Below are 13394 nucleotides of genomic sequence, written 5' to 3'. Positions count from 1 at the left end.
ATCTCTGAAGTATTGCTGGTGGGTACTTGCAAATAAAGTGAGGAAAAAAGAATTTATTTTTTTTTTAATGTAATTCATTTTAGATCTACAGGTAGTACAAGGCTGATACTGATTGATGTACTCTTTCTAGGAAATGGTGCCTGACAGAAAGAGATACCTCTGTGCTAGAGGCATTGTCTTCCCTTGCTCGGATAACAGGGGATAAGATCGATAGAGTCAGCTGTTAGAGAGCATGGTGTTAAGTGATGCAAAAGTACCGATTACAGACATGGAGCTGGACTGGGATTTTCAAAACTGCTTAGTTTCTGGCTTAATTCTTTTCCCAGTCACTGACAGCAGTGGGAAATCATTATTCTGGTCACTGCTTTTGAAAGCTAAGCACAGTTTTTCCATTCTGATATTGCAGTTGGTTAAATCCAGGCACTAGGGAGCTGTATAATGAAAGCAGTGACATTGTTCTACCTACCCAGCAGTTGTGTAGCCTCTATGCTTAGTGGTGTGAAGAGCAGTTTTTGGGTGGAATGATAGGTTGAGCTACTACAAGAAAACCTCCCTAAACCTAAACCTGTGTTCAGTTTTCTCTCAGTGGAACTTTTGATGAGGAAGAGATGGAAAAGTGTCATTACAGAGAGGAAGACTATTATGGCTAAAAATGAAGAGATATTAAAGTGCTAATAAAGCACATAGATGGCACTTAAAGCCTTTTACTTTAATTAGGAAACCGATATGCCTCAACTTGTCCCAGAAGAAAGTTTAATTCGGGTCCTGAATTTGGCAAAGAACCCTGTTCAAGTGACAATCCAAGACAAGGACTTATTTCAGCAGCCTGTGGAGGCTTTTCAGGTAAGCATATATGTGGGGCTAGAGGGCCTGACTTGTGTCCCATTGAAGAAAGGGTGGGCTTTTTTCCAGGCATTTTCTAATGAAGCCCACAGATACTAGAGCTTGTTCTCCTTCATCACATTAGAAGTGCATGGGATTAACTTTTAAAATGGAACATATTATCTCCACTGATGAGGCAGAAATGGAAAGTCTGAAGACATATTTGCATGGCAAAGAAGGAAATGGCTAACTAGGTTCATGAGTAATTTGGAATAAAGGATAATTGTACTGAGATGAGCATGTAGAGACATTCAACTCAAATGTTTCAGTGCTCAGACCAGGCCTTACTGCTGGGATCGGGATGGCATGTGGAAAGTATTACCTCCAAAGTAGGAAAGAAATGGGAAGGCATTTAACTGGGCATCAGTACTGGGTTGTTTCCTATTTCGGCTTCCAGATTACTTTGCAGGCCAAACTAATCTGGGACTCAAGACGGGCAGTCCGTTGGTCACCAGACCATTGGCAATGGAAGGTACTCCAAGCTCTGGCTTGACCAGCTGAAAGCCTATATATCACCATAGGTCTTTTGCTGTAGAAAACAGCTCTGACCTCTCGTTAGGGGGTCCCTTGAAGAGAGGGTAGGGTTGCACTTGGTGGGAAGAATCAGATCCTTTCTTATGGGAAGAAAGTACAACCGTGTCTGTTTTCTCTACAGAACCCAGCTGAGTACTCGAAATTAATATTGAATGGAGAGCAACAAAGCCTTCGCTTCACCCTGCAATATCAAGGATTGTCTCTTCCTTTTAACTACACCATGAAGGAAAAATCAGTATACAGCTTAATTGTTTTTGAGGCAGAAGGAAACCTATCAAGCCGCTTAGTGAGTGTGGGAGTGAAGTGTAAATACAGTATTAATTCAGTGACTATGATGATACAATGGGGTAATAGGCTCATTAATTCATTTGCTCAGTTGCAATGTCTGTCTGATTGCTCTCAGATGCTCTAAACCTGACTTCTTAGCTAGCAGCACTGGATCTGTACATGTTTCTGCTGGTTGATTAATAGAGACGTTATGGCATCTGAGAGTTTCTGGGCACACTTTAATCCAGTGAATGCTGCAGTGGGACAGCAAAGTCATGCCCGCTAGGCAGCAGAGCTTGAGAAAGCTGAGGAAACAGAGCTGGAGATTTTCCCCCAAAGATGGTTCTTTAAAGCGAAGATGTTAAAGAGGCTCTAGGGCTGGGCTGGAATAACACCATCAGAGAAATGATTCTGGGTGTAGTTATTGCAAGTGTTTAGTGAAAATGCACAGAAGGCCCACTTGTTTTGCTGAGCAGAATAAATGATTAAGCTCATTTCAAGCTCTGCAGCGGAGCTGGCTGTGTTTGGACGTTTGTGTATTGCTGCAACAATCAGAGAGGCATATGGAGTGTATAGGGCCAGATTCATGTATCTTTTACGTGTATCCTAAGAGGCTCTCTTGAAATGAATGGTGTTATTGCACGTGTGGCAGGTGTGTAAATGCCAACAGAATCTATCCTTATGCTAAAATATCAATTCTCTTGCAGTTTCTCAGCCTTGCAGTGTTGCCACACCAAACATTCAGTATTGTATGGTAGAAATCACGTAACTGTTTTTTAAAATTAGGAATTTTAAGGATTTATTTTTTACTAAGGTGGGGTTGGGGTTGTTTTTTGCTGCTTTACGGCTTAGAGCCTGGGGCTCATTACTGCACGATGTTATTTCCCTGTGACCCTAATAACTGTGTGCTGTTAGCTTAAGAAATGGATACTCAGACAGTGATTTTCATACAGTCCTTAAGAAGTGAAAGCCTGTGACAGTCTGGAGCAAAGCAGTCTCTGAGTTTCAGTGTATCTCTGTGCTGCCCTAGCTATCTAGCCTGTGCTTAAATTAATGCCCCCCCTGGAACAGGAAGGCTGCCATGCACTGGGGAACAGCTGTGCTGTTGGGTGATGCAATTGACCTGTCATTCTCAGCTGTAGATAAGGGAAGTGTGGAAGACGGTATGGTAAATGATACTTGCTTTTCCAGCATTGCAATGCAACGAAGGCGATGCTAGAATCACTGCCGTGTTGCAGGGCTTGCCCTTGAGTAGCCATGGCCCACGACGTCCTTCCTCACTGCTGGGTTTGGCCTCCTTACTCAGATGGGGGTGCTTTCCTGGAAGGATCCAATCTGAAATTGTTTTCTTCTCCTTTATGGGCTGTTGAGCAGGCAGGAAATGAATTTGAGAACTCTGGGGATCATCGAATAATAATTTGGCTGGCCTCTCTGCAGCAAACTAGAGTTTTAATCCCCATGTGTCTTCCATAGAAGAAAATGATGATGTTGTTTATTATTTATTGCTCTGACATTTATTTTTCACTGTGACTATTTGTTATTTAGGGCATAAATTATCTGTGGGTCATCGTATTGCACTGAAGCACAATAGACATTTTATAGGTACACTGAAATTCTGGAGCGTTGGTCTCAGAAGCCCATGGTTTAACATCACAAAGAGAGTGTAGAGAAAGGGATGGAAAATTTTGAGAGAAAGTCGGTTTCTGAAGGTAGATTCAGTCCCTTTTGGCTTGCCTGGGTTCCCTCTGTTGGGGGCAAAACCTGAAATTGCCCTGCCAGCTTAAGGGGACATGGCACAGCTGTGGATTTCTACCAACCAAGAACCTTGCTCTGCATTCTTTTTGTGTGACATACAATCTTCACGGCAGGGCTGTCTTTGCTGTCTTTTTTTTCAGCACCGTGCACCAAATAGGCCCTCCTCAAATGAGTGTCGATCATGTTAATTACTGAACTGTGATCTCCAGGAGAGGCACTCTCAGTCCTCAGTGTGCCCAGTCAGGTGGCTGTTTCAGGGGTGTGTCTGCAGAGACTGTGAGTGCAATCGAGTTCAGTGCATCTTGGTTTCTTCCTGCACTCTGCCTGCACCATACAGCCGTTTAATGTCCTGAGTATTAAGGGTCAGGGAAAGTGAGTGATACATGATGATCAGAGCAGTAACCTACTGGTTCCTCTTGGCTCTAGGCTTCTGTGAAGTCTACGAGTATGCCAAGAATCAAGGTCTGAAAGTTAGGCAGTTGCAGGTTTTGCGGGAGTACTCATGCTTAATTGTAACTAATCATTGAAAGAAGCTCATGTGGATAATGATCACTTGCTATCTTCAGATCAAGGCAAATACTTTTCTGGAGGGTGTTACATGCCTCAGTAGAAGGGGTGACTGGCTGAAACTCTGTAGCCTTTGTTATGCAGGAGATGAGGAAAAAAAGGTATGATCTCATCTTAAGCCCTTGGTGGAGCTGATATTTTGCTGTCAGCTTCATGGTACCAGGACTTTTGTGGCCTGATGTAAAGCTTATGTGAGAGTCCCGTCCATTTCCATGGGTTTTGCAACGCGTGTGTAACTCCATAGACACTAGTATTTTCTGCTAGACATTGTTACAAGGCAGCAGTAATAAATTTGTTTGATTTTCTTTCTTTCCTTCTTTAGATTACAGACTTGGAAGCAAAGCCAGAAAATGGTTTGGCAGCTGTTAGGTAGGAATGGCTATTTTTGGAGCATTTGGAGGTGGTGGGATGAGGGAAACTGCTTTTGTCTAATGCAGACTGTATGTAACATAACCCAGATGTTCTCAGGTTGGAATCTAGTCCACTCTTCAAAAGCAAGACTCAGGTGTCAGCTGCGGAGGCTTGACAGCGTGTCATCTCCCACAGTTGCCATGCAGAGCTAAGCATTATTGCTGCTTACTAGGCATTACTGCCTAGGATAGTCTGAGCTGAGATGGCAACAGAAAAGATCTCCCTTGGAAGAGTGGTAACACATCTCACTGTGTTCCACCATTTGGGAAAGAAAGAGAAGCAGCAATCTGGAAAGGAGCCATTGCCATTTGTCCTCTGCAAACTGGCTAAGTCATGACATTCACTTATGTCACCCAACTTCATGCAAAAATGCCTACTAAATTTGATACAGCAACAATTTTATATCCTCATAAACAATTCAGCTGCACATTAGGGTCCACATAAGCAGCTAGTTTACTTTCCTAATTTGAGCTAGTCCATGAACAGGCCTGTGCTGTTATCTCACTGAAGTCGCAGTTACCACATCACCAGACCTATGTGAGGTGCTGAGATGCATAAGCTGCCTTATCCTAAAGCCTGTGTTGATAGAGCACTAAGAGCAGTATCTTTTCATAGCCCTGTGCTTGCAAAGGCTTCTACTGGCTAAGCAGCACCTTTGAGAACTGATTAATAACTGCAGTTGGGAATGTTTTATATTTTCCTGTGAACACTTTTGACAAAACCTCAAAACTTTCCCTTCAACAATTTGTGAAGAACTTTCACTAAGAAGAAACTATTTTTCCACTAGCAAGGTACTTTTGTTAAGCTTGACTATCTTCAGGGATTTCAACCCCATTTTAAGAACTGAAAACCAAGAGAACATTCCCGTGAAAGCTTTGTTTTTGGTGCAAATACCTTATTTTGCTACAAAACTCTTTCCCACTGGTAGAAACTCCTTGCAAAATGCACCAGCATGGTGTGCACGCTCATCAGGACACACAACTTTACAATTTTCTGGTGTAGGCTGGGGCTCTGTCCTCTCAAACAGCCACAGAGCAGTTGTCGTAGAATTAGGTTGGAAGGGACCTCAAAGGTCATCTAGTTCCAAACCCCCTGCCATGGGCAGGGACATCTTCTGCTAGATCAGGTTGCTCAAAACCCTGTACAACCTTGCCTTGAACACTTCCATGACCTGTGCCATTGTCTCACCACCTTCACAGTAAAGAACTTCTTCCTAATCTAAATCTACCCTCTTCCAGTTTAAGGCTATTCCCCCTTGTCCTGTCACTACACGCCCTTTGTAAAAAGTACCTCTCCAGCTTTCTGTAGGCCCCCTTTAGGCACTGGAAGCTGGTATAAGATCTCCATGGAGCCTTCTCCAGGCTGAACAAACACAACTTTCTCAGCCTGTCTCCATAGGAGAGCTTCTCCAGCCCCCTGATCATCTTGGCCTCCTCTACACACACTTCAATTTTTGAAGGTCTCTGAGAAGAGATTGCCTGGAAGTCCTACCCCAAAAGAAGCGAGGGTCACTTTTCACAGGAGAGAGTAAGAGGGTAAAATTACACAGCAGAGAAAATTAATATTTTTTGAAAAACTGGGCAATGAATGAGACATATTTTGGTAACTTGCAGGAGAAGCTGTCATAACCTTATGGAATTACAGAATGCTTTGGGAGAGAGAGTGTACTTCTGAAGTGTCTGATATTATGCTTCTCCTGCCCTGTCTGACAACTCAATGAAATATGCTTTCTTTGCAGATTCATTAACGGTTTGAACCAAGATGTCAACCTCACCATTGACAGCAAATGGTTCATTGCTGTTCGGAGAAACTACAGTGCTTCTGAGTACTCACTGCTAGAGAGGGACAAGTAAGTTGCCTTTGCTGAGCTGAAGGTCCTTCCTGAGGCCCTTCCATGGATACAGTTGGGTTTTTTTAGGTGAATAGCAAAACTTTCATTGCTATTTTCTTGGCATTTGCCTGCAGGGGCTGATGTTTGTAAAAAACAGAATTATCAGCTCTGTGCAGCTCCAGGCAACTCCTGTGGGTGCAGAAGCTTGTTTCTTACGTTTTGTGGGAGGGAAGAGGCTGGCCATTCCTGTGCATTTGTCAGCAGAATAAGGGGGACATAGTAAAGTCCCCTCTGTCATTTGACGCCTCCTCTATTTTGATGTTCTCACAGGCCCAACAGTTAGGGTATTCTCAGGGAAAGGCCAATTCATATTCCACACTACAAAGTCTTGGTATGTGGGCTGATAACATCAAGTAACATTACATGGCTTTGCAGGCTGGGCTTGTTAGACAGGGGCTCCATATGGCCTTGATTTGGCAGCATTGGAGTTGGCTCTTGCAGGGTATTTGTGGTGTTTGCAATGTTTCAAAACAAGCTTCATGGCTTTTCTTTGCATCAGTTCCATCCAAAATATTTATTGCTGCAATTTAGTAGGATGAAGCAGCCATTGCGGCAATGTTGCTGAGCCTCTGTGCCATCTCACACATCCAAAACCAGAAGAACAAATCTGAAGGCTAATTTGCTCTATTGAAAGGAAACAAAGTGGCTTGTGGGTGCGTATCTCTGATTTCCTGAAGGTTGCTTGAGCCTGGCTAACCTGTCTGGCCCACAGCTCTTGAAGGGGTGGAGAAGTTTGGAAGGAAAACAAACCTGAGGGGCAAAAAAATCAGTGCCAGGAAGCAGCAGAAACCATTTAAGACTGTTAGCAATAGCGCAAGTCACTAGGTGAACCCCACCTAGTGCCTAAGTGTTTCTGGGAGGGAAAATGACAAGAATTCTAGTGATTGTCTGACATAAACATTACTGCAGCTTTGCATCGTATATCCTCCCTGCTCCATTGTATGGGCATGTTTGATGCTCTTTGTCAGTGGGACTAACTGGGAAATACTGTACTTCATCCTTTTATTTAGATATAATAATGGAAAATGCATAACTGAAATGGGAGAGTTTCCCCTGGAGCTAGGGCTGCTTGACTTCGGCGCGTCATACACCATTGTGATAACTAACGTAAGTGTCCCTGTAATGGTAACAAGCTGCTTTTATTCTTATGCTGGTGACTCTCACTTGCTTTCTCTACCCTGCAAGACCTGGGCAGTAGCCATCTGAAGGCAGTCCATTATACAAGGGCTAGTGAAAGTTTTCAGCACCAACGTAAGCAAGGCAGATGGGTACTCATTGCACCTTACACTGTGATCTTGTCAGACCTCATGGGTTAACAAGAAGTAAGATCTCTTCCTTGACAGAGATCCTCCATGGAAAATATTGTGATCTCTGGTTTGTGCTGGTCTCATGCCATCCATTCTTATTCAGCTAGCATTGATGTAGCGCACTGCAAAGAGCTATGACAGTCGACCAAGAGCTGACTCTGCTTGTTGTCTTTAAAACACTGTACCTGGCAGTAACTCACACCTGAAAAACTCTGCAGAAACAGTCTGAAATATCCTCACATTTACTGATCTAAAGGTGGACCTTCTGAGACTTGTGGATTACACATGGGGGGAAGAAGGATAAAGTACTGAAGGAAGAGGTTCGTGAGATGGTGCATCTGTTTTTCCTCCTCTTCCTGTCTGTACAGCTCATTTGGAGCCTAGTGTAAAGTCAAGGCATGGTTTTCTGAACAACCTCGCCCTAATGGGGCATGAGCACTTCTGTGGGGGGTGGATTCCTTTCCAAGCTTGCCAGCCTCTTAGGCTTGCTGCTCCAACCCTGTTCCAGCTGGCAGGAACCACAGAGATGAACGTGATCAGCTTAGTTTCCATTTTAACCTTTCCACTGCATGCTCACACAGACAAACCAGGTCTGACAGGACACACTGCTAAGCTGCCCTCTGAGACTTTGAGTACTGTGTTGTGATGAGCAGAGCAAACTGCTGTCAGCTACTCCCTGGCAGTAACATCTCCCTGTTGGGCAATTAATGGGAGCTGTTCATGTCTGCAAGTCCAAATACGCAGGGGGGAATAGAGCTGCAAGGCACCTGGCATTTTTTAGAAACTTCAGTAGCTGGAGTAGGATGCACAGTCCTGGAGGGAACAGGCAGATGCTGCCATCTGTGAGTGCAGAGATTTGTGTACGCAAACCACACACACACTCGAACTGATGTTGGCCAGACCCTTCCTTCATGGCTGCAAGCCTCTTTCACCAGGTGAGAAACTAAGAAGAGAAGTTGCATGACGAATATTACACTAATAATATTACCCTAAAGCCTCTGATAAATGCAACTGAGTCAGGGTCAGTTGAGGTATATGTGTCCCACATCACTGTGGGCAAGAATTCCAGTTTGTGGACCCATCTACAAAAGTCCCTGTTGTAGCCGTGGCTGCTCTGGGGTGCCTCTGTGCCTTAGTCCTTCTGGACCCTGTGGTAGTCCTTTAATCTTTTTGACCCTCTGTTTTTCCATCTCTCTGCCCATGGTTTCTTCCTTTTGTAGAGAGTTAGTTTGCTCCAGGCCAAGGTATTTTTTTAATTATTGCAGTGATTTGTACTGAGCCCTGCTCCTCTGCCAGGCGTGCTATACAGAAGAACTGGGAATGCAATATATTAGTCTGCTAATGTGGCTGACTGTGACGCTTAAATCATAGAGATGCTGCCTTCTACCCTGCCTTCCACAGTGTGCAGTTACAGTATGGTGCTTGTGACATTTCTTTATGGGCTAAAGAGCAATGCACAGCTCTCCTTGCTCCTCTTTTAGCCTGCTAAAAAACAGTGTCTTGATTTGCCTCCCTGCATTGTGATTAAGTGCATCTAGTAAATATCCCTTGTATTTTCCCAAGTACTCTCCTTAAATGTGGGGCTTTTGCCTGAAGTCATTTCAGCCTAGTGTTTTCTTGGCTTCTAGTCAGACCTCTCTCTGCTTCTGAGCCTCTGTGCATCAGAGGCAATGCTAATTACACCTGGGAAAGCAAACAAAAATAATTAGGAATACAGCTACCATAACTAATTGAATACATCCGGTACAGGGCAGCCTCTGCTACTCTAGGTATTCCTGAGCTGGATTTCTTTGGGTGTCACTGTTATCATAGGGGAGTTGAACAGTGCTGATGAAGTGGGACCAATGACCACATGGATGCAATGAGTATTTATCCTTTTTTCCTCTTCTGGCCCTGGGGACAGCAGTGGGCCACAGGCTCGGCACAAGTACCACACAGACTTCTCCCAGCCCCACTACAGAAGACAACTTGTTGGTTTGCAATAGCTTAGGCAACTCTTGTGGCACATGAATGTGTGGGAATGCTTCCATCCTGCCACCTGTGCAGTAGGAGTCATCCCATTCCTGACAGGCTTGAAAATGGCAGGTGTCAGACCCATAGTTTTGCTTCTAGGGCAGAGATTTGCTTCCATCTTTCCTTAAAATTTTGATTTGGTAAATTTGCTGTTTCTGTCGGGGCTAAGAAGGATCTGATCTTTCAGCAGCTAAACAGTGTGCCTTTATTTTCATGCTAGGTTTCTGGAGGTGCTGTTAAGACATGGAAGTCAGAAGACATAAAGGCCAACAATGTCCATATGGCTTGGCAGTTACCACAATACTTATTAATATCTGCTGGGGAGGTGATGTTCTCCATTACAGGTCTGGCCTTCTCCTATTCTCAGGTACCCCACTTAAAGATAAGGTGCTTACAATTAGACTTCAGGACTTATTCCTGCATCTGCTGTTGGCTTGTAATACGTCCTTTGGCATGCCACTGACTCACTTCAGAAAAAGTGGGTTTGTAACACAGCTTGCTGGGTGCCCTCAAACTGAATTAATTCCAACCCTAACTATTCTATGATACTCTGAAGGATACCTCTTCTCAGTTATACTCCGGACACTCCTTTTCTAGTGAATCGGAGAACACAGAACTGGATAGAAGTTTATTTTAATGTGAAAGGTCTGAATAGTGTAATATCAGTTTTTTCTCCCAGTGAAATATTTGTAGTATGTATTTTCCAGTGATAAAAAGTCAAAGGTATCTCAAGGACTATAAGGTGGCACTGGGGTTTGGAATCTGCTTTAAATGGAGAGAGCAAAAGGGTCTAAGCCTACATGAGCCTAAAAAAGAGAGCAAGGGGTAACAAGTGTGCAAGGGATGATTTGATTGTTGTCTAGGAAGAAGGTTTATGAGAAGATGGAGACATTACAAGATCAAAAAGCTGAAGCTACTCAAATTTATCCCTGGAGTAAATTGCAGATATTCATTAACAGTGGGACAATTTGTAATGGGATATAGAAACTTTGTCATCGCAGGAAGTTCAACATCAAGATCCAGTTCCAAAGGTGTACAGCCACATGACATCAGACTACAACCTGCAGGTGGTGTTGTGTGGTTCCCTGGACTTTTCGATTGTATGATTTCAGATGGTGTGGATTGGGGATGATGAGGATCCAGCTCTGCAAAAGCATCATCTACTCCTTCTTCACATGTCCTCCTGGAGGACATATTTTGAGAGTTTCTTGTATGAATGAAACTGTTGATATTAACCACTCTGCATAGGGAAAATTGTCCCCATCTCCTAGACTGAGCCCAGTGACACCCACAGAGTGAACCAGGGCAGAAGGGCACAGTGTGATACCCACTGATCAGACCCTTCTCTTTTCAGTCTCCAGCCAGCATGAAGTCGGTGCTGCAGGCAGGCTGGCTGCTCACGGTGGCTGTTGGGAATACCTTTGTGCTCGTTGTTGCCCAAGCTGCACCAATGGCACAGGTATGGTTTGGCTCCCAAAACAGAGGTAATGCTTTTAAACAGGCTGCTGGATGTCCATGTCCTGGAGGCACAGCTTTCCTGCACAGCTCCAGGCTCCTGCAGCTGAGTGATGGCAGACTGCGCTGAGGTCTCCCAGCCAGGGCCCTGTGTTGCCCTCAGCAGAGTTGCCCTCTGGAGCGGTGGCCCTCCCTAAGCCTCCCAGTGGCAGTAAATAATAGTGACCTGCACTGTTGCAATAACGTTGATGGAGCTCAGCTCTAGGCAGGCAGGCTGCATGTGGGCCTGAAGCCTGTATGCGATGCCAGCCACAGATTTCAGTTGCTTACCAAAAGCAGCTTGCCTTCATCCAGGTAGCCCAGTGGGCTGTCAGCCTTCTCAAGGGTCTAGCCTGGGACTCCCTCAGAGCCAGCTGCCCATGGCACCCTTGAGACGATGAGCTCGCATGGGGAGGATGTAGTGTAGAGGTTGTTAAACTGCGGCTATCAGACTTCTGGGATGGTGCCATGAAGGTGTGAACTCGGGCTTGTTTCTGGCTAACATGAAACTGCCTCTTCCAAAGGAATCTTGTGGGCAAAGCACCCAGACAGGTATGTTCCAGTCAGGATGGATTTCTAAGAAAAGATTTAATGAAACCAGCCCAATCGAACAGGTTTATTTCAAGGTATATCACATATTCATAGTTAAATTATGTGTACATGGGTTTACCAGAAAACAGGATGAGAAAATTTCTATCTTGTAAGCAATTTTGGAAACTAAAAAGTAATTTTCACCTAGCTCTTTAAAAAGCACTTGGAGGTGTAGAGATGTCCTCTGGACTGAGAGTCTGGGGTCTCCTAACCTGCTGTTCTTTTTTCTTTCCTAGTGGGCTGAATTTGTCTTGTTCACTGTTCTCCTCTTTGCTGTGTGCATTATTTTCTCCATCATGGGATATTTCTACGTCAGTGTGGATCCAGAGGACCTAGAAGAAAAGGAAGAGAAGAGAGAGACCCCAAGCAGAGGAAACATGATTAGTCTCGTTACTCAGAAAACAAAGCTCTAATGCATGATGGGTTGGGATATTTTTTTTTTTTAATCAGAAGATGGGAGGGTAAAAGAAGGGTGGGGAAAATGTCCTTTTATTTTATAGCATTGCAGTCTTTATTACTCAGAATGTAGCCATCTTCTAAATGGGACAAAATAGCCCTTTATAAAAACAGTGGGGGTCCTAAAATCAGAGCAAAACTCCCTGGGGAAGCTCCTCTGGTATTAAAAGCCCTCAAGTAAATACAGTATAATTTAAAACCTGTCTATTTTTTTTAAGTATAGGATGCTTTCCTATGATTTGGTTTTAAACATGTATTTAGGGCAGCAGGAAGGAAGGGTGGAAGGAATGCCATATGACAGCAAAATTTGGAGATGATGGGAGAAAAGAATGAAAACTCATTACAAGAATTGGGGAAGAATAGACGTTACTGACAGGAGAATTTTTAATGCTGTCACCGAGGACTGAAAGTGTTACAGTCCCAAAGGATTTTATCGTGTAACTCTCCTTATGAGTATTTCACCCCATTATTACATGTTATGAATGGTCCTGATTTATGACTTTCACCTCCAGGCTCAGAAGTAATAACAGGGAATTAAATTCTGCAGGCTAAAATATTCCCCAGATGCTACTGAAGAAGATGTGTGTGCCACCATCTTTCCGGTACTGACTTTTTCCTGGGAATTTTAGCAACTGATGGTTTCTTTGACTCTATGTGATTAGAGAATTGGTTTACACTTTCGTATTTCAGAAATCCAGGCAGTTACTTGCCATTTTCCTATATATTAAGTCTTTATTGGGCATTTCCTTTTACAGCACTTGCCACTGCAAGTTAGGATAAGGCTGATTTCTTATCTCATGCTTCAGTCATTCCCTACCAAGAGACACATTGTGGCAGTGTCTATAAAATTCCAGACATCCTGCAGAGAGTTAAACAGGGATGCATTTTATCATCTTTTCAGTCTACACAAGAAGACCAGAGGAGATTTTTCTTTTTCCTCCCTGTTTTTGTGTCTCTCTACTAAACTTTGGATATAGCTATTTTATCAGAAGTGTGATATAACTGTCTGATTTTCCTGGGTTGTGTGAATCTGTGATTTCACATTCTGCATAGAAGTAATTCAACCATTGCTGATCTAGTAAAACTCCTGAGACAGTCTCTGCCTTCGTCTGTCCTCCAAGGCTGCAGCTGTAACAGGTATGTCCTAATTTACAAGAAGTTGTCAATAGGATCTTCAGGTTCACAGAGAATAGATACTGAATGATGCTTTCCTTTTCTGTCTTGGC

At 43.7% G+C, this 13394-nt stretch overlaps 1 protein-coding gene across 3 annotated transcripts in view; it reads left to right on the top strand.

Annotated features, from left to right (window-relative positions):
• SLC15A2 (solute carrier family 15 member 2) overlaps positions 1-12367 on the top strand; it is a 43918-nt gene extending 31551 nt beyond the window's left edge. For 2 of the 3 annotated variants that reach the window (XM_065671451.1, XM_065671450.1), the window contains 8 exons: positions 718-843; positions 1538-1702; positions 4328-4374; positions 6155-6265; positions 7318-7414; positions 9848-9994; positions 10982-11086; positions 11949-12367. In XM_065671451.1, the coding sequence (XP_065527523.1) occupies positions 718-843; positions 1538-1702; positions 4328-4374; positions 6155-6265; positions 7318-7414; positions 9848-9994; positions 10982-11086; positions 11949-12125 (975 nt within the window). In that variant the 3' untranslated portion in view covers positions 12126-12367. The remainder of the gene's footprint in view (positions 1-717; positions 844-1537; positions 1703-4327; positions 4375-6154; positions 6266-7317; positions 7415-9847; positions 9995-10981; positions 11087-11948) is intronic. The other variant, XM_065671452.1, reaches the window with a different exon arrangement.
• The last annotated feature ends 1027 nt before the right edge of the window (positions 12368-13394 follow it).

This window comes from Lathamus discolor, chromosome 3, assembly GCF_037157495.1.
Source record: "Lathamus discolor isolate bLatDis1 chromosome 3, bLatDis1.hap1, whole genome shotgun sequence".
Taxonomy (NCBI): domain Eukaryota; kingdom Metazoa; phylum Chordata; class Aves; order Psittaciformes; family Psittacidae; genus Lathamus; species Lathamus discolor.
The sequence above is the reverse complement of the archived record's forward strand: the minus strand, read 5'-3'. Positions and strand labels throughout refer to the sequence as shown.